We start from the raw sequence: 22,494 nt of genomic DNA, 5'->3' as shown, positions 1-22,494 counted from the left end.
GAACCCTCTTGAACTATCCAGGAAGGGCCAGCACAGCTGCACAAATGGTCCTGGGACTATGACAGGGCCTCCTCGTGGAAGGGCATCTCAAACTCCCTAAACCCAGGGCTCTTCCTCTCTTGACTTTGGGCCCAGAGCTCCTCAGGCACCCGGCTGCAGCAGAGCAGGCAGACACGGTGGGATGGGGAGCCGGCAAGGAGCCCATCTGGTCCTTATTTCCTTCCCCCGCTGCTCCCGGCTGCAGCCTTGCCTCTCCGCTGAACGCACCGTGGGCTGGACTCGCGCCCCACAGCAGACAGGGGAGTAGGAGTGGGGCTGCCAAGACGCACGTTGACTAGCGGGCCCCGGAGAGAAAAGGGACCCTGTCCAGCAGGTCCAGCAGTCAGTGCCGCTCTCATTCTGGAGGTGGGGAATCTGAGGCCCAGCGAGGGGAAGGGAGGCCCCCAAGGGCGCCCAGCGTGCCAGGACCGGTGCATTGACGGTACCAGCTGGTCCCTGTTTCTCCGCGTCGTGGCCGGGTGGGTTTCTCATCTTTGTGCCAGCCTGGCAGGGCAATGGAGAGAGTGGGCTCGAGTCAGGTGGCCTCGGTTCAAATCCAGACTCTTCCTCTTGCCGGCAATGTGGCCTTGGGCAAGTTCTTTTAACCTCTTTTTGCCTCAGTGTTCTTTTCCGAAGACTGGGACATAACAGGCCTAGCGCACAAGGAGGTGGTGTTTATGAGAATACCAAGAGAGCCTGGCCCTGGCAAGACCTGTGAGGAGTGTGGCCATTCTTCCATCGCAGAGCTTGGCGGGCCGCAGGCTGCCCTCCCAGGCAGGCGGGGGTGGTGTGGTCGGGGTTGGTGTGTGGCTGGGGCACAGTCGAACCCTAGATCCCGAGAGCAGAGGCCGTGTATCCTGGGGCAGACCCTGGCACGGAGTCCTGACATGACATGAGCCTCCGCAGTCCTACCCTGCTGCCCTCTCCTGGGCACTGGGTCCCTGGGATTCTCTGCCACAAGTTACCAAGGTGACAATGTCCTCCTGCTGCCAAAGGGACTCTATCTAAAAAGGGGCTGAGGGAAGAGCAAGCATCACCCTCAAGGCTTACTCTGGGTGGGACTCCAGGAAGCAGGGGCAGGGAAACGGACGAGCAGAATGACTAGCCAAGCTCTTATGTCATGTGACAGGTGTGGCTACTTCCCAGCTGTCCTCAGTTGAGGGAGCCGGTAGGATCTAGGAGGTGGGAAGTCTGCTCCGTGGCTGGGGGCAGGGCAGCTCTTCCAACAGGACGACCAGCATCCAGAGGTCGGCCAGTGTCCAGCACGCGGGCCCCAGTGGATGCACCTGCAGGGACAAAGCGGGGGGCAAGTATGGACAGCGTTGCCATCTCCATGGGTTGCCACCTCCGTGGGAAAGCATGGGGCGCCCCCTTGTGGGCAGGAGGGGCTGGCAGGCCAGGGAGTTGGCGGATGAGCCATCCTCCTCCTCTCCATCAAAGTCATACCTACTCCTTAAAGACAATTCATTAATTAGAACAGAGAATCCTGTCTCCTAAAGGCAACCTCTGAACACTTATGACCTTTTTCCTTACAGCCTTTTTCATGCCCACTTTTCCTTTTTACGGTTTTACTTTAGGGAGTCGTTTATAGCCTATCACTTGTCCTGCTTTCTTTATAAACATTTTTCCAAACCCTTAAAAAAATTCCTCATCAGTATTTTAATGGTTCGCTGTCACTCATCCAATGAGTGTAACATCACTGAGGGAGCCAGAGCACTGGTGTTGGTATTTAGACGGTTCTAGTTTTGCATGTCATAAACCATGCTGTGATGAGCATTCTTTTTTTTTTTTTTTTAGATTTTATTTATGTATTTGACAGACAGAGATCACAAGTGGGCAGAGAGGCATGCAGAGAGAGAAGAGGAAGCAGGCTTTCCACTGAGCAGAGATCCTGATGCGGGGCTCGATTCCAGAACCCTGGAATTATGACCTGAGTCGAAGGCAAAGGCTTTAACCCACTGAGCCACCCAGGCGCCCCCGTGATGAACATTCTTGAACACCCTGCTGGTCCCCAACTCTGATCAGTTCCTTAGGCTGGTTTCCCGGAAATAGATTTGCTGGGGGGATGGACATTTCTAAAAAGTGTGAAGGCTTGTTGCCTAGTTGTGCTCTGAGAATCTAGTAGGAAATACACCCTACCCCCAGCAGTGTCTGAGAGGACCCCCTCTCTACACCTGCTGGTCGGCTTTCCTCAGTAAGAGCTGGAGTACTACAGAGGGGGAAGTGCCCTCAGAATAATCTGACCAAAACAGAGACCCCCTCGGCAGCCTTCCTGATAGTTGTTTACCCAGCCCCCTGCTTGCATACCCCCAGTGACAGGGAGCTCACCATCTTACCATCAACCCTAAGAAATCGCATGAACTTTTGGGAAAAAAACATGGAGCCATTCTGAGAAAGTGCCCAGATAATGTCAGCATCATCTGCCTCTCTTCCCAGGCTTCCCTGGATGGCTCCTCCCACAGCCCCACCCAGCTTTGCTCTTGTGGCTCCTAGGCCCACCTTCTTTCCCCTCCCCCACAGCAGCCACGACCATCCACTTCTCAGGCTGCCCCGTGCAGGGATTGTAGCCGTGGTGTGGAAGTCTGAGGACCCAGCCCCATCTCTCAGCTCAGCCCGTGGCCTGCTGTGTGTCCTTGAGCAAGTTGCCTTGCCTCTCTGGCCCCCAGAGGCCCTGTCTGTGCTACAAGGGGTGGTGTCTGAGCGCCACTGAGTTTTGCCCGGGGTTGCTGGCTGATGTGATTCCCCAGTGGGGTACGTGGCAGGGGCCCGGGTCAAGAGAGCAGGTCAGACCTGGCACCCTTCCCAGCCAGGGCGGGCGGCCGCCCCTGCAGTGCGCTGGGCACTCAGTGTCTGTTTCATGTTGAAGTTTATGAGAAGAGGCCGGCCTTTCTGGGAGGAGGCAGGGGGAAAGTGTGGGGGGTAGAGGAGCCTTTGTTTCGTCAAAAATTCCTCCTCCCTTTGGCCCTGCCTTCCTCTGAAAGCATAAACAGTGTTGGGATAAGTCCTTCCAGGAAGCGGCTTCGGCTTCTCGCTGCTGGGCTGAGAGAGCTGCCCGCTGGCCCATCTTTCCCTCCCTGCATCATCTGCCTCTTCACCCCTGCCCTGCGGGTCACTTCTCCCCTCTGCCCACAGGGGTGCAAAAGCCACCAGGCTGGGCTGAGCAGAGGGGCTGGGGGTTTCAGCTTCGTGGTGGGGATCACTTAAGGGTGACAGACAGCAAAAGGAAGCCCAGGGTAGCCTTGTGGCAAAGCCTCACACGCCGGAAGCTGGAAGCTCTTTGGCAGGTCCGCCCCCTGCCTCATGCCACCGTTTCACCATCTGTTAAATGGGTTGATGATATTCCTTACCCCACAGGATTATGGGAAGAGCTGAGTGGGAGGCTGACAGGCTGTGGTGGTGCCTCCTAAGCGTCTGCCCTCGCTCTTCCCTCTGTTCTCTGCTAGCAGCCCCCTGCAGAGCTTCCGTGGCCTTCCTCTCTCTTTCTTGGTTCCTTTCTGAAAATTCTAGAAGGTGAAGACACCTAACGCAGTCCGTTTTTTTGCCTGCCACCTCCCCAGCCCCCGGGGATAGCAAACCCACCCTCCACCCAGACCCCCTCCCATGTTTGGAGCTTTCCTCCCGTGATTTCCACGTCCTGATCTCAGCCCTAGCCTCTGCCTCACCCAGAACGCAGCGGCTACCAGCTCCAGCAGAAAATCACCTTGCTGATGGTCAGAGAGCGCTAGCAATGCCCAGCCAGCCAGCCAACCCTTCAGAGGCATGAATGCCGCCCACCCTTCCAGCCGCGCTGAAGGGCAGGCCCCTACCATTCTCCCAGATTTCCAGATGAGGAAACCAAGGCACAGAGAGGTTGAGTAACTGATGGAGGGTCCCCCAGATTGTCCCGGGCAGAGGCGGAAGGCCATCACTGGCATCTGACTGGGACTTCTGTGCTGTGGGTCACGTCCCAAGCACGGGGGTGTCAGAGCAGGGCCCTCCCAGGGTGGGAACGGTGTGCCGAGGACCTCTGGTCCTGCAGGAGGCTGGGGCCCCCGTCCCTGGGCCCTGCCCAGCAGTTCACACTCCCTGATGGATGGCTCCAGAACGGCTGGTTTTCTAATTACACCGTGTAGTGTTGCTTCCCAACCCTCCCCTCCCTCCTGCCTCTTGTCTGCCGGCTTCTGTTTGTGGTGCCGGTTTCTCTGTATCATCTTTTTCATGTGGGTTTCCTTCCTGCTCGTCTCTGAAGCAGAAACCCTTTGGGACCAAATTGTCGGCCCTGCCAGGGGTCGTCATCCTTCACTCGGCTGGGTGCCCCCTCCCTCTGACCCCCACCCCCACCACCCTTTGCCCCAGCTGCAGGGCCTATCCGTTTCAGAATCAAGCAGTCCCCTTTCAGTCAAGGGGTCTCAAATCCTAACCCCTGGTGAGTCACTGAGTCACCCCAGGCCTACCTGTTATTCCCTTTTGAATGGAGGTGCCTTGGAGAGTGGAGACACTCGGGAAAGAGTTCACGAAGTACTTCTTTCATGATTATGAGGAAGGGGGCCACAGAAGCTAGAGTGGCTTCGATGTTGACATTCCAGGCACCAGGTGGGAAAGGTAGCCCTGGGAGGGGTTAGAGGGCTTACCGCACACCCACTGGCTTGAGACCAACAGAGCTCAAAGTGCTTTCCGAGGCATATGTTGACTCCTGTACTGCAGGGCGCCTGGAGCCTGGACACGGAGGGCTCCGCTTGGCATGACCAGCCTCTCTCCCCGACCTGCGAGTGCCGAGAGCCAGCCCTGTCTTAGCGCTCAGACAGAACCTCCTCACCAGGATATTATGGCTGCCAGGAAGGCCAAGAAAGATCCAAAAGATATTCGGCCGCAGGCCCAAGAGATCAGGGCAATATTCTTGTCACTTTCTAGATTTAGATTCACATGCTCAGCACATATGTCCCTTTTTAGTGTTTCTTGAAATTCTAGTAGGCTGTCACCAAGCGGTAGTGCTGGCTCCCGGGAACAAGACATGATTCCCAGAGGTAGCAATGATCACTTTGTGTGCTGCTATTGTTCTGTGTTCGTAAATCGTCATAATAACTAACACCGCTGTTTTATGTATCAGGCACTGTTCTAAGTGTTTCCTGCGTATTATCCCAGTTAATCCTCAGAACAGCCTTATATGGTAGTTCCTGTCATTACTCTTGTGAAGTAACTTGCCCAAGATCACAAAGCTAGGATTGGGATCCAGAGTCTGTGTGCTTAACCTTTATGCAGTCCTTCGTACATGGGCAATTACCCAGAGGAACATTACTGTAGAAACAGATCACCTCGTAATAAGCATAATGACACATGGGTTCCTGGAGGCTCTCGTTACAATGCAGATTCTAATTCAGTAGATGTAAGGTGAGGCCTGAGAGTCTGCATTTCTAACAAGCTCCCAGGGAATGCCGCGGACACAGTCTAGGACCCACACCTTGAAGAGTGCTGACATAGAACCTGTGTTTAAGCCTGTCTCAGACCCGGAGCGTGCAAGCCCCGAAGATACGATGTCAGTGCAGGGAGCCGCTGGCCGGAATGGAGAGGACCCTCCTTGACCCCAGCTGATGGTCACCACCAAGATTTCTCGAGCAATGTGGTCATAGTTCTAGGTGACATCTTCCATTTTCAAACACTGGGGTAACGAATCCAACTTTATAAAACACCGTGCTGCTCGTACACAAGTGTTCATAGCAGTATTATTCGTAATAGCCAAAGATTAGAATCAACCCACATGCCTGTCATCTGACGAACAAGGAAATAAAACACGGCATAGCCATATGATGAGGTATCATTTGGCAACAAAATGGAATAAAGTACTGATAGGTGCTACTACCTGGATGGAGGTTAAAAGCATTACATGGGGGTGCCTGAGTGGCTTAGTGGGTTGGGCCTCTGCCTTCGGCTCGGGTCATGATCTCAGGGTCCCAGGATTGAGCCCCACATCGGGCTCTCTGCTCAGCAGGGAGCCTGTTTCCCCCCACTCTCTGCCTGCCTCTCTGCCTACTTGTGATCGCTGTCAAATAAATAAATAAAATCTTAAAAAAAAAAAAAAAAGCATTACACAGACAGAAGCCAGGCCCCACAGGACAATTATTGTATGACTCTTCTGGATGGACTAGTTACAACAGGGAAATCTATAGACTGGTGGCTGCCCAGGGTTGGGGAAAGGTGAGACGGTGGGGGTAGTCTGTCGAGTGGCTGTTAATAGATACAGGGTTTCTTTCGGGAGAGTATGACAGAATGTTCTAAACTTTGCTTGTAATGATGGTTGTTAGACTTGGTGAGTATCCTGAAACCCATTGAATTGTATACCTCACAATTGTGAAATGTGGGATGTAGGAGTCCTATCTCGCTGAAGCGGTTTAAAACAAAAAGGAAAAAAAACACCATGCAGGAGAGAGCCAGTCTCTTCAATAGATGAAGTGCAGTTACAAATCAACAAGAAAAATAACAAACCCCAGGAGAAAAAAAATATCACCAAGGACATACACCAAGACTCAGCAAAGGAAACACGACGATTCTTAAATGCGTGGGGAATTCTCTGTTGTTCGTGATAAAAGACATACACATCAAATCCACTCTGAGAAGATTTTCTGCCTCTTAGATGGGCGACGGCGGAAACTTCCAGCAAGGAGATAGGACGTTATGTTGGTGCCCCTGCATTGTGGTGCGGTGGAAGCTGGGACTAACTCGTCATTACCTTTCACAATTGAAAGTGCACGTACCCTGCAGTTTTACTTCTGAGCATCTGTCCCACAAATGTCCTCTCCCATGTGCAAAATGTGACACCCGCCCCCCACACATCCACACGATTATTCATCATAGGGTTGTCTGTACACCAACCCGGAAGCTCTGTAATGGCACTGGGCAGACCCTGAAGCTCCTGGAGACTCCACACTGGTACAGCCATTAAACACAAGTCAGTAGGACTGTGTGTCCTGATTCGGGGAGAAGATATACCATTATGTATCTTACAATAATAATAATATGCCCGAGCTAGATTATGAAGTGAAACAGGGAAGGCACAGAATCAATGCCTGGTGTGCCCATGGAACGAGGGACAAGGACGCATGTGTGTCTGTGTGTGCTGCGTGTGTCTGTAAATGCAGAGCCCCCCTCTGGGCTGGTGGGAAGGAAAGGGAGGTGGCCTCCAGGAGGGGAGCCGGTGGCTGGGCCCCGGGGGAGGGGAGACACCCCTTCGCTGTATCCCAGATTGCATACTTGCGCCCCTGTTGTCTCACCAACGACCATGCAGACCACACCTCCGGAGGGGACAGGGCATGCCAGAGATCACCTGTGTACAGGTGCATGGAACTGCTAGCTGCCTTTCTATGCTGTGAGTCAGAGAAGTCATTCCTGGCCGTAGTCTCGTACTTTGTTCCCTGAAATCTAGAAAAGATGTGACTCGCCCACCACCTCCTGTTCTCTGACTCCCTGTGTGGGTCTCCTAGCCTTGGGATTCCCGCGCGCGCGCGTGTGTGTGTGTGTGTGTGTGTGTGTGCGCGTGCGCGCTCTGGGGCTGGCCTTGGCATTCTCTGGGTGGGGGTGAAAAGTGCCTTACCCCCTGCCTGCACAGGGAAGACTGTGGGGATCCTGTAGGGGCATCATGTTGGCCTGGTGGGCCCCAATGCCCTGTGTTTGCTTCCTGTCCTCTAGGCTCGCCCCAAAGGCGAGGGTCTGACCCCGTACCAGGGCAAAAAGCGCTGTTTCGGCGAGTACAAGTGTCCCAAGTGCAAGAGAAAATGGATGAGCGGGAACTCGTGGGCCAACATGGGGCAGGAGTGCATTAAGTGCCACATCAACGTGTATCCGCATAAGCAGGTGAGCGGGGCGGGGCTTGGGGGGGAGGAGGTGGTGGCCAGAGGAGCCCTCATGAGGGCCTGGGGGCTGACCTGGATCGTTATTGGGCCTCAGCTTACACCTGCATGTGACAATGATGAGACCAGATCTCTCCAAGCTGGCCCTTTGTCAGTCTCCTCTGAAATGGAAGTTAGAGGTCACCACTTCCCTGGGAAGGGAAGGAGGTTAAAGGGGTGAGTTCAGCAAGACCCTGAGACTGCAGACCCAGGCGAGTTCTGAAACTGAGCTTGGGGTGCCGCTGCAGGCTGAGTGGGAATGCGGGGGCAACAGCGTGCTGCAGAAAACACGTCTCCTTCATTTGCTCGCCCGCAGCTCCAGTGTTCCAGGCACCACGCGTGGGGCTGGTGGCCAAGGTGTACATGGGCATGTTGGAGGGTGGGGGGGTGCAGACGTGGTGAGGCAGCTTGCCCCAGGGAGGATCCACTCACTGCAGGCTGCAAAGAGGAGGTCTGTTTACTCTGGGACCCGAAGGATGGGAGGAAGCCAGACCTGTCACAAGTGGGGGGCAGCAATCTCAAGAAGACCATACAGCAGGTGCAAATGCTCTGTGGCCTTACGGACTTCAATGCTCAAGGCCCAAACCTCAGTGAAGTATCAGGAGAACTGAACAAGAGGAATGGGGTGGGAAGCTGAACGGGGTGCTTCCCAGTCTTGGGAGCCACTCAAAACTCACAAGCAATAGAGCTTTCAGCTTTATTTTGAGATGACTCTTCTGATGTATGCAGAGACTAGTCGTTGTACATCTGGGTGGTCAAAAATGAGGAGACCAGTGGAAAAGTCATGGCTATATTCCCATGCATGCTGGGAAGAGGGGTGGCCTTGGACCTGGGTCAGATGCAAAGTGTCCCTGGGTTGGATGTGGAAAGTGAGGAAGGGGCCCGAACCCATGAGAATGGTCATCAGCCTGAGTTGATGGAAGAGGGCTTATGGGGTGGGCAACCTGGACTGTAGGCAAGCCAGAGTAAGACCCAGGTGTCCCAAATAAAACCAAGAGTTCTTTTATACACATGTTACATTTGAGATGTGTCTGGAAATCTAAGTCAAAATGTCAAGAAGGCAGTTGGATTTGTTATGTTGAAGCTCATATGAGAAATCAAGGTGACTCCTACATACTTGGGTGTCATTGACCTTAAGGTATTCAAGAAGTGGATGAGATTTCCTGCAGAATGTAGACGAGGTGGAGACAGAACTCCCCAGATTATGTGTTGCAGAATCCCAGCACTGAGGGGTCAGATGGAGGAGAAGTCCATCAAGGAGGAGAACTAGGGAGTGTAGAGTCCTGGGGTCGGGACGTGCCACTTGAGGGGACAGGTGAGGCTCATGTAGAGATGTCAGGGATCCTGGCCATGGAGAAGTGCCTTGAGGATTTGGCACCAAGGAGGTGGTCCTCAAACTTCCTGGGCATCACTTTGACCTGGAGACCTTGTTGAACTGCAGCTTGGGTCTGCGATCCTGGAAGTCGATACCCTGCAGGTCAGGCATAAGGGCGGAGTGGGGATGTGGATTCACAGTGACCCACTGGCTGGGGCAGTGGCCACGGAGCCATGACAGGGGAGGGAGGGGTTGGTGGGACTGAGCTGCAGTGGGAATACCTTCACTGTCCACTCCCTCGAGGGGGTCTGACTGTAGAGAACTGCAGAGCGATGGGGCAGTCGCTGCGGTAACACAGATGGCATTGAGGCAGGTGTGATGGAGATGGGAAGAGCTCAAGTGTGTTACAGGTAAATGAGAAGGAGCCAGAAGGAGGCAAAAGGTTGATGATGCAGGGACAGGAGGGCAATGCCTTACCATGGGCATAGGAGGGAGGGACATGATTGGTGGGTTTACTGGTGCAGAGAAGATGGGCTTCCCTTCCAAGGCTTCTGTCTTCTCAAGAGAAACAGGACAGGAGGTTTTCAACTAGATGTGAAGGTGAGGAGGGGTGGGGTGGCCTTGGAGAAGGATGAAGGAGGAAGTGGGCCTCCCAGAGAGATCGAACTGCGTCCCCAGCCCAGGGAGGTGTGAGGTCATAACTGTCACTAGCGCTACCAGCCTGGTTCTATGACTTGCTTCAGCGGGGGTCACGGGGCAGGGGCAGGAGCGGGCCAGAGTCTGTGGACAGCAGCACAGGGCAGAGGTTCGCCAGGACTGCTGTTCTGAGGGTAGAAGGCTGCAGAGTTGGTGTGTTTGCAGAAGTGTGATGGTGCATGATCCTGGGGAGCCAGGGGGGCCCCGATGGACAGGGAGGTCGGTGGAGGGGGGCTGCCCAGCACAGAGAGCAGTGTTCTGAAGAAGACCACATCCAGGGTGTGGCCAAGGGGCCGCCAAGGGGGCAGTGGGAGAGGTCATGTTGATGATGTTGTAGGGGCATTGAGGAACCAGGGCTGGGGCCAGTCTTCCCTCTGGAGGCTGAGTCACTAAGGATGGTGGGAGCAGGGGTTGGGGGTCTGGTGGAGGCAGGATGGATAGGGAGGTGGATTTTGAGGCTCTTGGGGAAGGCACTGATGTTGGCTGAGCTCTGGGGGAGGGTGGAGGGGACTGGGAGGGAGTGGCCGAGGGGGAGGGAACAGCGTTTGCAAAGTGGGGAGGCCAGGGTCAGGTACAGAGCATTGGAGGAGCTGAGGGGTGAAGCAGTGGTCGGGGTGGGGGCCAGGCTGCATGGGGCTAGCTCAGAAGCCCTGGCTTGGAAATTGGTCTTTATTCTACCGGGAGCACGGTCGGAGTGGTGGGGGGCGGTGGGTAGAGAAAGGAGGGAGCCGTCTGAGCAGACTCTTGTGGTGGAAACATTGTGTGATTTCATGTCCCTCATGCTGGCTTCCACTGCCTCTGTTTGCAGACCCTCCCTACCACCCCTCCCCCCAACCCCAGGGTCTCTGTGGTTCTCATCAGCCACACTGCATCACGTGGACAAACAGTCTCAAAACTGGCCAAGGCAGTCCAGTGGACAGGGGTCTCCTGGCCCACATGCTAATGGCGTCGAGGGGGGAGACCGAGGCCCTGCAGTGCCAGGACAGGCCTGATGACCCATTGAGTAGGCCTGGTATTGTAGGAACATGTCCAGGGTCTGGGGCCAAGGGTGGCAGTTTAAAGGAGACATGGTGTCCTGGTTCCTGATTTCCTGCCAATTCCTGAGAAGGTCTGAGATCCCAGTCCAAAAACCCCTTCTCCCCTGTGTTGAATTAAGAGCGCACTTGCCTTTGAGCTGAACTCTGCTCTCACACGGGCCCTCTCCTGGGCTCCATGTGCTTCTCACCTGGCCCTTCTCCCTCAGGGAGATTACAGGCGGGCTGGGGAGGGGGGGTGCCCTGAGAGGAGGACTTGGAGTCCCCACCCCCCAGCCCCCCATGGTGGAGAGGGGCTCCTTTACTTCTCTTGCCGCCTGTCCCTCCCCCCACACCCCCCACTGAGCTCTGACCTGTACGGCATCCATCCCCTGAGAACCCTCCACTTTCCCTCTCCTCCTTCCCCTGCCACATCTGTTTCCCGTCAGGCTCCAGCTGCAGCTCCCCTGCCCCCCAGGAGAAGAAAACACTGAAGGGCCTTGCCTCCCTGCTGGGGGTGGGGACAGCCCCGGGGTGATCTATCCCAGCAGCTGGAGGTTTTCCTTCACTGGACGGGAGTAGTCCTGACAGCATCCCCCAGCTCCTCCACTCAGCGGAGCCCCGACCCGTGGAGGGCAAGAGCACGGATGGGGTCATGGCCAAGGAGGAGGGGTGGTGAGGCTATGGCAGGGATATTTCCCCGGGGACTCAGCTAGCTCCCCTGCCCCCCGCCCGCCCCCAGTCCTCCATAGTATTAGCGATAGCAGCAATAAGCCCTTGTGGGAATACTGGTGGACACTGCAGGTAATTATCTTATTTACTCTTCACAACCCCTTATCAAGTAGGTACTCTTAGTTACCCCATTTTATAGAAGAGGAAGTTGAGGCACAGAGAGGTTAAGTAGCTTCTAGAGGTCACACAGCCATTATTAAGTCTTGCAGAGCTCTTTATGACCATAAAGTGCTTTAAGGCAGTCGTCTCGTTCCCTGCTATCTCTGTCACGCACACTCTCTAAGTGTTCTTAACCTTCTGCCCGGCTTACAGAAGGGGGCATTGAGGTTCTAGAGCAGAGAGCTCTTACCCAACAGCCCCGGGTAGATAGGGGAAGCTGCAGGCCCCTGGGCAAGACCCTTACCGTCTTGGAGCCTCTGTTTCCTCATCTGTAATACTTAAGGATAGTAATAGGCCCCTTGTAGCGAGGTTGTCTGGTTAGGTGTACGGTCTGCATGGCCATGCTTTGTGGAGTGTAAACCATGGGGGCAGGGGTGGTGTGGGACCTGCCTCTTCTGGCCTCTCTGGCCCCACCCGGTAGACTGGTTCAGGGGGGTGCCCTGGCTAGCATGGAAAGTTGGGGAGGAGAGCTGGAAACCAGGCCGAGTTTGACCTGGGGGCGGGGAGACTTGAGGACTGTCCCTCTCAGACCTGTGGGAGCCCCTGTGTGGCAGGGATGGTGGGAAAAGGGATAGGGAGCCAGACTTCAGCTCCAGGTCAGGAAGCCCTTATTAGAGCCAGGCAGCTTGGCTGGCAGGGAGCTCCCAGCCCTGGCTTGCAGGCCATGCCGTGGGCTGCTGTCGGTCTTCCTGAGATGCCTGGGACAGCAGGTCTGGAGGCCTTCCGGGCCGCTCAGCTTGGAATCACAGCTTCAGTGCCCCTTTCCCTGGTGGTACCCCCCCCCCCCGCCCATCAGTAATCACAGTGAACTATGTGAGGAGCTCTGCTCTGCTCTTTCTTTTCATTGAGTTGTAACAACAACATCACGAGAAAAGTGTTGCCAACGCCCCCTTTTACAGACGGGGACATGGACAATCGGAGGGACCAGGTAGCTTGCCCAAGGTCACACAGCTTGTAGGTTGTTCAAGCCCCTGTCTGACACAAAGCTAAAGTCTTCCTCCTCTCCCCTGGCCAGGAAAGCTGGTCATGTTAAGGCCCTTTGGACGAGGCCAAGGCTCCTGTCCATTTTGCAAGCCTTCTCTGGGTGGCTTTAGGCTTAGAAGCACATAGGTGGGTTTTGTGACCCTCGGACCTTGGACCTTGGCCTTCCGTCATCTCTGTGCTCTCCTCCTGGAGGTTTAGGGTTCTTTCATTTCCCAGACTGCTCTCAGTATCTGCTTCAGACTGGGGATTGCATGACGGGCCCCCAAAGCCTGTGTACTGCTTTGGGGAAGATTACAGTCTGCCCGTGGCTTCCCTCCAGGACCATCTCCAGTCACAGCCACTGACATCAAGGTCCGTGGCCCCGCAGCAGCCTGTGCTTCCTGCCTCCTCTCCTCAGCATGTAGGTCCCAGCTGTCCCTGAGCAGCTTCCTCTGCATCCCCCCACATCTAGGCAGGGGACCCTTCTGCAGGTGGGGGTTCTGGGCGGGGGCTTCGACTGCCAGCCAAGAGACTCTGTGCCTCAGGAGGTGTGCCTAATAGCCTCCATAAATTTTCCAGGGAAACAAGTCTCTGCTGGCTTTTGCGAGCCAGGATGGGAGGGAAAGAGGGAGCAGGAAGCTCCTTATGTCCCATAAGTGCTCTCCTCGTGCCTAATGCTGCCTAGTTTACAAACATCTAGACATCCAATTCCTCCCACTGCTCCACAACTGAGGTCCGATGAGGCCCACTTTCCAGATGCAGAAACTGAGGCCCCCCTGAGGTCACAAAGTGCGTGAGTAGCATCACAGGTCTGGCAAGCCACCTCCCTTCTCTGGGTCTCAGTTTCCCTGTTAGGACACAGTGGAGTTCTGCTCCTTTGGCCACTCAACGGACAGGGCAAGGACTGTGCCAGACCCTGGGGTGAGGGACACTGGCTACTAACCTCACAGAGCCAAGAGCTCATTTACCCCAAGCCCGAAGCATGGCAGTGACAGGTCGCCTGGGCAAGAGTGCCGAGTGTGCTGGGTTAGGAGACATGGGCTTGGGTCCTCCCTGCTCTGGGCCTCGCTTTCCTCATCTGGGTAATGTCTGTGCACCACCGTCCTGCCTGTGTCCTGGGCTTTCATGAGCTTCAGGGGTGGCTGCTCTGACAGTCCAGGGGGAGGCCAAAGTGGCATCCAGACCTTGAGGGTCCAAGAGCCCCTCCTCCCTGGGCTAAGCACTTGCCACAGGCCAGAGGCAGGAAGGGCCCGGGTCCCTAGGGAAACAACCCCGGTGACCCCAGACTGTCTCCGGGCACCCGCACCCCTGTCTATCTTGTGCTCTCTCCATCCCTCTCTCTGCATCTGTCTCACTCTCCCTGCATCTCTCGTCTTCCTGTCATTCTCTCCCCTCCCCCTTCCTCTCTGCAGAGACCCCTGGAGAAGCCCGACGGCCTGGACGTGTCCGACCAGAGCAAGGAGCACCCCCAGCACCTCTGCGAGAAGTGCAAGGTGCTTGGTTACTACTGCCGCCGGGTGCAGTGAGCCAGCCCACCATGCCCGCAGCCGCCCGCCCAGCGGCCGGAGGGGACGCCACTCCCTGTGCCTCTCCTCGTTGCCGTGTGTCCTGCAGCCTTACACGCCTGGGCAGGGGTGTCTTAGGTTCTCGTCTCATGTGTGTTGCCAAACAGTGTTACGGACGTGGCTGCCCCCACCGAATGCTGGGGCTCTCTGCAGGTGGGCCTGGGGTCTGTGTGGAGGGGACAGGGGTAAGCAGAGGTCAGCACCCAGGACCCCATAAAGCTCTTGGTGTCCCCTGCCGGCGGCGGTCTTCCTCTGAGGCTCCCTTTGGGGTGAGCAGCCTTGTATTGGCCACAAGTGCACTAAATGTACTGTGAATCCCAAAGCCTGCAGGGGACTGTCTCCCCAAGACTAGCCAGGCCTCCTTCTCTGCCCACAACCTTCCAGTTTGCCATGTGTGCAAAGCCACTCTCAGAAAAGCCCTACGTTTGTGTCCTGTTTGAGTCAGCAATCCTGGCGAGCTGACCCCTGTTCTAGCAGCTGCTGGGGAGTGGGCATCTCTGCCCTCTGCCCACCATGAGCCCCAGACCCCACTGCCTGTGATGTCATTAGCATTGCATACCCTAGACCCAGAGGTCAGGGACAGGGAGGCGCTGAATGTTGGCCAGTGTCCCACAGTGTGGCCTGGGACACATCAGACAATGCCTCTCCCCGCCCCCACCACACACTTCGCCCCACTTGGGATTAGATTTTGTGCTTGGATTGTGTCAGGCCCCTTCCCTTCCCTTGTCCTTCACCCACACCCACACTGGGGTCCACCCCCTGATGGAGGCCGTAGGGCCCGGTGTGGAAGGCCCTCTGGCAGGACAGACACTGGCCTGGTGGTCTGGAGACCTAGGTTCATGTGCCAGCCCTGCTGCTCACACACTATGAGGCCTCAGGAAGGACTTCTCGACTCTGGCCCTCAGGGTGCCCGCTAGTTAAGTGAGGGAGGGTCTCCGGGGTGCACAGGCCCAATTCTGTTCTTCCCATGAAGCTTTGTCCGGAGAGGCCCACCAAGCCCCACACTGCACATGGTCCCCCGTCGGTCACTTTGAACACAGCGGAGGGATGCCTGTCCTCCCCTGTCACCACCTGTAACCCCTGCCCTTCCTGATGTCCCCATCCCACCTCTGCAAAAATGAGGGAGAAGAATCCCCCTCACGCGAGGCTGACCCGTCGTAAGCTACAGAACCTCTCGTTTATAAAATGGGACAATGATTTCCTACCTCCCAAGGGAGCAGGGAGGCCTCTGGGCAAGTCACGCTGGTCAGGGTGACCGCAGTCCCGGCTGGCGGGAGGGATCACGCTCGCCTCGCTGCTCTCTCCCCCGTGAGAAGCCCTATTTTTACTGCCCCCTCATCTCTCCTTTCTCCCAGGGAGCGGGAGAGAGCCGGCTGGCGGGACCGGGTCACTTGGTTTTGTCCCAACATTATGCCTCTGTGGAAAAACAAACAAACAAACAAACAAACAGACAATTCAGACCGTGCAATGGGCCTGAAATTCAGTGTTTACCACGGCTCAAGGTCACCCAACTGGGGCCTGGTCGCCTTTTGTTTTCAAATGAAAATGCTGTGTACAACTGAGGGGTTAGAGGGAAGTGATAACCAGGGGTCCAGGGAGCAAGTTGAAGAGATGGTGTGAGTGTGTTTGCAGCCGGGGAGGGGGGCGGGGGGCGGGCCTGCAGGGGCAATGGGGGGGGCGTGTCCTCTGAGCACTTAACAAGAGACTATTTGCTCCAGCTTGAGCCCGTGACCACCTCCGCGCTGCCCACAGGGGCAGAGGGCCCCACAGCCAACTGTGAACACCCTACCTCCCACTGGGAGTGCCACCGCAGAGTCCCTCTCAGCGTCCCCTGTCTTCTCCATGGTGGCGAGGGGAGCTGTAGCCATCCCGGCCCAAGGCTCTCTGTCCGCAAGGAGAAGCTGTCACTGTCAGTCACCCTGGTGCCGTGCGGAAGGTGGTGTCCGCAGTGGTGGGCGGTGTGCTGGTCTCTGCTGTGAGGACCAGGACCCAGCCCTTCCAGGGACCGGGTCCCGGGAGACCCAGAGCCTGCCAACCGTGCTGCGGTGGTGAGGGCAGCCCACACCCTAAAAAGAACGAAGGCTCCAGACTGCTGAAGGCTGGGACCTTCCCCGGGGCCAGTAGGAAATGGGATATCCCCCCAAAGTGACCTTCCCAGTAGGCCTGTCTGTCGTCTGTGCAGAGCTGGCCGAGGTGGGGGCTGGGCCCTCCTGCCCAAGGCAGCCCCTCTCTGCACTGCCCACCCCTGCATGGCTCTGGCTGAATCTGGGGGCTCTCTGTGGGCAGCCCCGGCCGGGTACTGTGAGAATTAAGTGCTCAGAGGGCCCGAGAGCCCGGGAGACAAGAAAGTGTGTGGCTTGTATGTTCAAAAGGGACAATCGCCTGCAGTTAGTAGATCTGGTGACCTAGTTGAGAGATAACGGCGTTTAACCCGTATGAAGTATTCGATAGTTCTACTTGTGAATTTGTATTTATTTTGAGTTATACTTGACACAGAATTCCTTTCTTTTTTTTTTTTTTTTAAGAAAAATACTATGTGTGTATTTTGAAAAAAAAATCATAGATGTTAAAATTTCTTCCGGTTACCAATTTTTCTCACAACACTGAATTTGTTACCTTCTCCCGAAAAAAAAAAATCTTCATGGTTATCTTTGTCTGTATATATTTGAGGGCCTTTTTTTTTTAAAAAAAGAAAAAGAAAAAGAAAAAGAAAAATATAATTGCTTGATTTTTGAGATTTAAAAAAAAAGAGAGAGGCATTTTCAAAAACTTCGGAGCTTTCAGGAGGGCACCAGAATATCAAATGAAGATGTCTGGAAGTATTTTTGCAAACCTTCTGTTTGAGCTGCAAGAAAATATTTATGGTGAGAACTTTTCTCTTTTTTCCTATTGTTGAGTTTGTTGTTGGTTTTTTTTGTTTGTTTGTTTCATTTTGTGTTTGGTTTGATTTTTTACTATGCTTTGATCTGTAAAAAGTATGCAACTGAACTACATTAAGAAGGAAATATTGTCTACATAGAATATTATATGAAGTTGGTACATAATTCTGATGAGGAAAAAAAAAATCTTTGCAATTCTTTAAGCCATATTGTTATTCTGTGTTATTTTCCTTGGATGAAAATATCAGTATTATGTAGCCAAGCATATTATTCGAGTGCTTAGACTTATTAATATGTTCGTGTCCTGTATTTATACATGTGTGTATTTTGGAAAGTATTGCTTTTTTTAAGGGAAGCTATTATTAGATAATGTAGCCAAAAAGGGAATAGTGACCCCTTTGAGCCTCTCCAGCTGAGGGTAAAAACACAGCATTGTAATCTGTTCTTTTGCACCTTCTTATTATTATCTTGTTATTATGGTTATTAACTTTGTGGGGGGGCAGGGAGTGGGCCAGGGAAAGAGGGGGCCTAACAGTATTACACAGCCAGCTTAGGTGACTCACCAGCCCCTCCGTGGTCGGCCAGCTCCAAAGATGGCCTCCTTGGCCTGGTGGAGGGCTCCGGTCAGCAGGGCCCAGGAGGGAAGAGGAAACAGGAGGTTGACTTCTCCACGGCCCTCTTTGGAGCTTTATCATCGGAGCCACGCCTCTGGACCCCATGCTCTTTGAACTGGGATGTGCCAACCAGAGCCCTTACACCTGCCTCCAGCATCAAATAGACTCTAAATGCATATTTAATCCAACATCACTACATTGTAGCCCAGAACAACAACTAAATGGTAGTGTGGGAGGCGTTCCGGCCTTCAGGGAGGTGGCTGAGCCGTCCCCAAGGGCTGGTGGCAGAAGGGCCCATCGCCGTCTGTTGCCAACCTTGCCGTCGGACCTCCTCGCTCCCGTGTGGTGACCCTGTCCATGTCTGTATCTGTTAATACGTGTGTGTCCAGCTAAAAAGACAAACAGAACCCGTGGGCCCGGCTCGGAGGGTGCGTGGAGAAGGCTCCCGGTCTCTCCGAAGGGCTGCCCTCGGGATGGCATTCCGTTGTGTGCCTTATTCCTGGAAAATCTGTATACGGCTTGCCTATAGCAATATAGCCTTTTCATGCTGTATTAAAAGAACTTTTAAAAGCAAGAGTGGCTCGTGGGTTTCCTTGTTTACGCAGAGCATCAGGGGGAGCCGGACGTCGGCACAGATGCGTGAGGCCAAGCCGAGTGGGAAGGACTCGGAGCTGCCTTTCTCCTGTCCCAGGTCTGGGGCACCTCGTCCTTGCCCTGCCTCCATGCCATTGATTTGCCTGCTCCCAGCCCTTCTGCCCCCACGTGGACACTCTCCAGACTCAGGGCCCTTCCCAACTCAGGCCCAGACTGGGCGAGATTGTCAGCACATTAGGTCACACGTTAGCTCAGCAATGGGACTCCCGGGTGACCATATATAGGAGTGAATCTTCCTTGGAGGCAACAACCCCGGGCCCCACCGCCCGTGGCCACACTTGGCCCTCTTGCCAGGCCCTGGATTTGGGCCTCAGACCCTGGGCATCACCCAATGAGCAATTGGAAATGTCCAGGCCCCCTGGGAAGTCCCCAGGAGAGGGAACAGAGGATCTCTCTTCTGAATGAGCCAGGATAAGGCCAAGCTGTCACAAGGTGAGGCTTTAGCTGAGAGCCACGGAAAGGAAGCCATGGATGTTGAGAAGCTACCCACACACAGGGTCCCCTCGGACCAGGGCCAGTGCTCTGGTCCCTCTCAACCTTGCTATTCTTTGGAATCACCATGGGCGCTGTGGTCCCACCTGAGAGACGCTGGAGGACTTGGCCTGTGTCCTCAGGTCTTTAAAGCTCCCCAGAGAAGTCCCATGTACAAGGTTGAGAAATGCCAGGTTTTGAAATGGTCTCTCGCGGTCCTGTGGGGCCAGTGGTGATGTCAGGGGTGCGGAAGCCGGTGGGCGAGGCTCTGGCCACACTGGTGGCGCCCCCCGCCCCCATCCTCAGCTCCGGCCAGGTACTGCTGTCTAAGAACGTGCTACTTGGAGGGGGGTGGTCCTAGAAAGCCAGGTGGTTATGTGAAATTTTCCAATTTTCAATTTTGGCAACTAGTTTACTGAAATTATAGATAGTATATAGGTCCGATCATGTGTCTGTGGGGCCAGCCCTCACCTCCAGACTGCAGCCTCTGAGAGCAGAGAAAAAGTGTGGGTCCTTGGGATTAAGGACCACAGTGGGGGAGGAGCACAGGACAGGCAGGAGCAGAGATCCCCGACTTCAGGAATAGGGAATGTTCCCCTTGTGTTATTTGGAGTGCCCAGTGACTCCTAGAAGCCACCAGCCCTTCCCTGCTTGCTGGCACACTCACCCCCAGATGCCTACGCTCAGTGTGGGTGATGTGGCTGACAGGGCCAGAGTCAACCTGAACTCAGAATCAGAGCTGAGCAGGGCAGTGGAGAAGGGGACCCAACCCCCACACGGTAGGAGGAGGAGGGGATATCTCCTCAGAGTGCCTGTGCGGTGCCCACTGCCCTCCCCAGTAGGGATCCCAACAGATCTGAGCACCAGAGCCCTGCCCTGTCAGAGTGCTCCTGTGCCGCACAGCCCTGCCACCTCTGGGGATAATGGTCCTCCACTTCTCTGAGCCCTGGGCCTCCCCAGGGATAGTGTGGTGATCAGACAGATCAGAGGGCTTTGTAAGCACACAGCCCAGTGCCTGGCTTGGCACCCAGGGGGGTTGCCAGGGACATAGCGCCCTTAATGTCATTGTCTGTGACTCAGGCAGAGACACCTCCCAGAGATCACACAGAAAGTCAAAGTGACACAGAAGTCAGAGTGGGAACCAAGCTTCCTGCCCAGGACCCCCAGGTCCACTGACTGGCCCTGCAGGCATCACAGGGAGCCTTCTGTGCAACAGCTGGGGCTTTGGGGCGAACATTCGGTTATCTGCCCTGGTGTGCCAGGGTGCTCGCGCCCGTATGTGTGTTTGGTGTTGTCTTCCGTGGAAAGAAAACAAACCCAAAGCAAACACAGCCTGCATTTCGACATCTCCCAGAGCTGTGCAAACCAGTAATTCCCCTGGACAGGAAGGATTTCCGGTCAGACTTAATGTCTGTGTCCAGAGACAGCTGGCTGCAAGGCCCCAGAGAGAGTGGACAGTCCACCTCAGAAAGGGGTGTCAGCGGGCTGGGGAAGGTGGCCATGCGCTGGGCTGGCTCCTTCCTCCCTCGGAGGCTGCACCCATTTGCACCCCTCACATTTCTGTCGGGGCCATGGTGAGGCCCCCAGGGAGAAAGGCTTGCCCAGGGTCACCCAGCAGGTAGGTGTCAGTGGCAAAGTTTGAACCCCAAGTTCTCCATCCCCACGCGGGGGTGTGGAGGCAGCGCTGGGCCTGAGCTCCAGGTCTAGGGCCCTGAGCTGTGGCTGGTCCCCCCAGTGAGCTGGGAGTCAGATCCCTGCCTGCCTTCTGACATCCTGACCCTTCTCCCCGAGGCCTGGGAAACCAGGGTCAGGGATCCAAACACCACCCAAGCGGTTCCCAGGCCAGTGCTGCCTTGGCCAGGCTCCCCCATGGCTTCTGGGAGAGGGAGAAGGGGCAGGAGGGGCTGGGACAAGGGGAGGCGGCCTGCTGGGGGAGGGCTGCCCCCTCCAGAATCAGGCATCTGGTTGTTTCCTGGAACTCTGTGCAGAGCCAGGAACAGTCTGTCCTCAGGCACAAAGGCCCCTCTAAACTCACTCACTTTATCCAGAGCTGTCAGAAGCCCCACGCTCACCTCGCCCCAACACACACGTATTCACACACGTTCACACACATGCACTCACACCCGCCCACAGACACAACCGGCTGCGGCCCGCGGGGAGTCCTGTTGGAGTGGGGAGCGGGCCTGTGTGGGAGCCAGAGCCCCGGCCCAGCCCCCTCACAGCCCCCAATCTGGCAGCCACCTCTGTCCTTGAAAAGTTTAAGGGCAATGAGGGAGAACACTGCTTCTGCCTCCGCCACCCCCAGGGCCCGCCAGGCCAGGCCAGGCCCAGCACCTGTACCTCCTCCCCCAGATCGTTGCTCTCCCTTCTCCCCAGAGCCATAGACGCAGGCCAGCTACCTTCCCACATCCTGCATCTCGGCCAGGAAGCGAAGGGCACTTTCTCCTGTCCCCACGCAGACCACGCTGGAAGCCGAGCAGCCGTCCCCTCTACCAGTTGCTCAGCAAGCCCCTGCCCCCACCTCTGGTCACAACTTGAGGCCGGGCTGAGCCTCCAGAGCCCCTTCGCACAGCTCTTGCGCCCCCACCCCCCCAGGGCCATCTGAGGTCCAAGTCTGGGACTATGGCCCCTGCCCTGACCTCCATCTCTGCCTGCCCACCCTCATCCTGGCCGGGATTCGGGGTGAGATGGACTGGACACGGAACCACAGCTCATCAGCTGTCGTCCTGAGCAAGTCACTGCCCCCTCCGAGCCCTGGTTTCCTCTCTCGTTAGATGGGATAATGCCGGTCTGTCTCCCTGAAGGTCATTGTTACGATTAAAAGAAGGCAGAGTGCTTGGCAGCGAGAATGTGTTCAGGAACTGTTAGCTACCGCCGCCCTCACAGAGGTTTTGACAGCTCCCGGCCTGTGCTGCCTCGGAAGTGGGCTCCCCAGGGTCCCCCTCTGTTCCGTGTTCTGAGACCTTCCCCTGGACCTGGTGGCAGAGGTGGAGCCCAGGCCTGGCTTCTGGGAAGGGACTTGGATGTGTCAGTTCCTGGGGCAGGAGGCCATCCTCCTCGGCTCCCCAGGCATCCACACCCTGTTCAGGGCAGACTCGGCTTCTGCCTCAGTTTCCTCCTAGGGCTGAGGCAAGAGGCCTCTGCCTAAAATATATCTCCCCCTCTCCTTTGCAACCTGACCCCAGCCCTGCACCACAGTGGAGTCGGCTTCAAACCTTGTGGTCATGCTCTCTCTGCTGACGTTTTCGCTGGTTTAGAAGCCCCGCCCCCCTAAGCCCCACCGCCTCTCAGGTCTCTCGAAACAATGGGCCGTTCTTCTGCTGCCCTCTGGTGGCTATGTCTGAGAACAGCAACTTCCTGCTGGGGGAATTTTTTTCTCCTTTCCAATTCCAGGTAAGTCCTGACCTCATTGGCACAGGGCTACCTGCCTCATCGCCTATGCACCTAGGAACAATACTGTCAAGTGCAAATACTTGAGTTTTATTATAAAAATAATGCATGCACGATATGAAGTAGGTAAAACACAGGGAAATAG

The 22,494-nt window shown here is 55.6% G+C and overlaps 1 protein-coding gene across 1 annotated transcript in view; it reads left to right on the top strand.

Moving 5' to 3' along the window:
- The window catches only part of ZCCHC24 (zinc finger CCHC-type containing 24), a 60,991-nt gene extending 42,583 nt beyond the window's left edge, over positions 1-18,408 (top strand). The window contains exons 3-4 of the mRNA XM_082719892.1: positions 7,699-7,863; positions 14,189-18,408. Coding sequence (XP_082576018.1) covers positions 7,699-7,863; positions 14,189-14,302 — 279 coding nt within the window. The 3' untranslated portion in view covers positions 14,303-18,408. The remainder of the gene's footprint in view (positions 1-7,698; positions 7,864-14,188) is intronic.
- The last annotated feature ends 4,086 nt before the right edge of the window (positions 18,409-22,494 follow it).

This window comes from Mustela nivalis, assembly GCF_964662115.1.
Source record: "Mustela nivalis genome assembly, chromosome: 2".
In the NCBI taxonomy this organism is placed as follows: domain Eukaryota; kingdom Metazoa; phylum Chordata; class Mammalia; order Carnivora; family Mustelidae; genus Mustela; species Mustela nivalis.
This window is presented reverse-complemented; position numbering and strand designations above follow the sequence as displayed.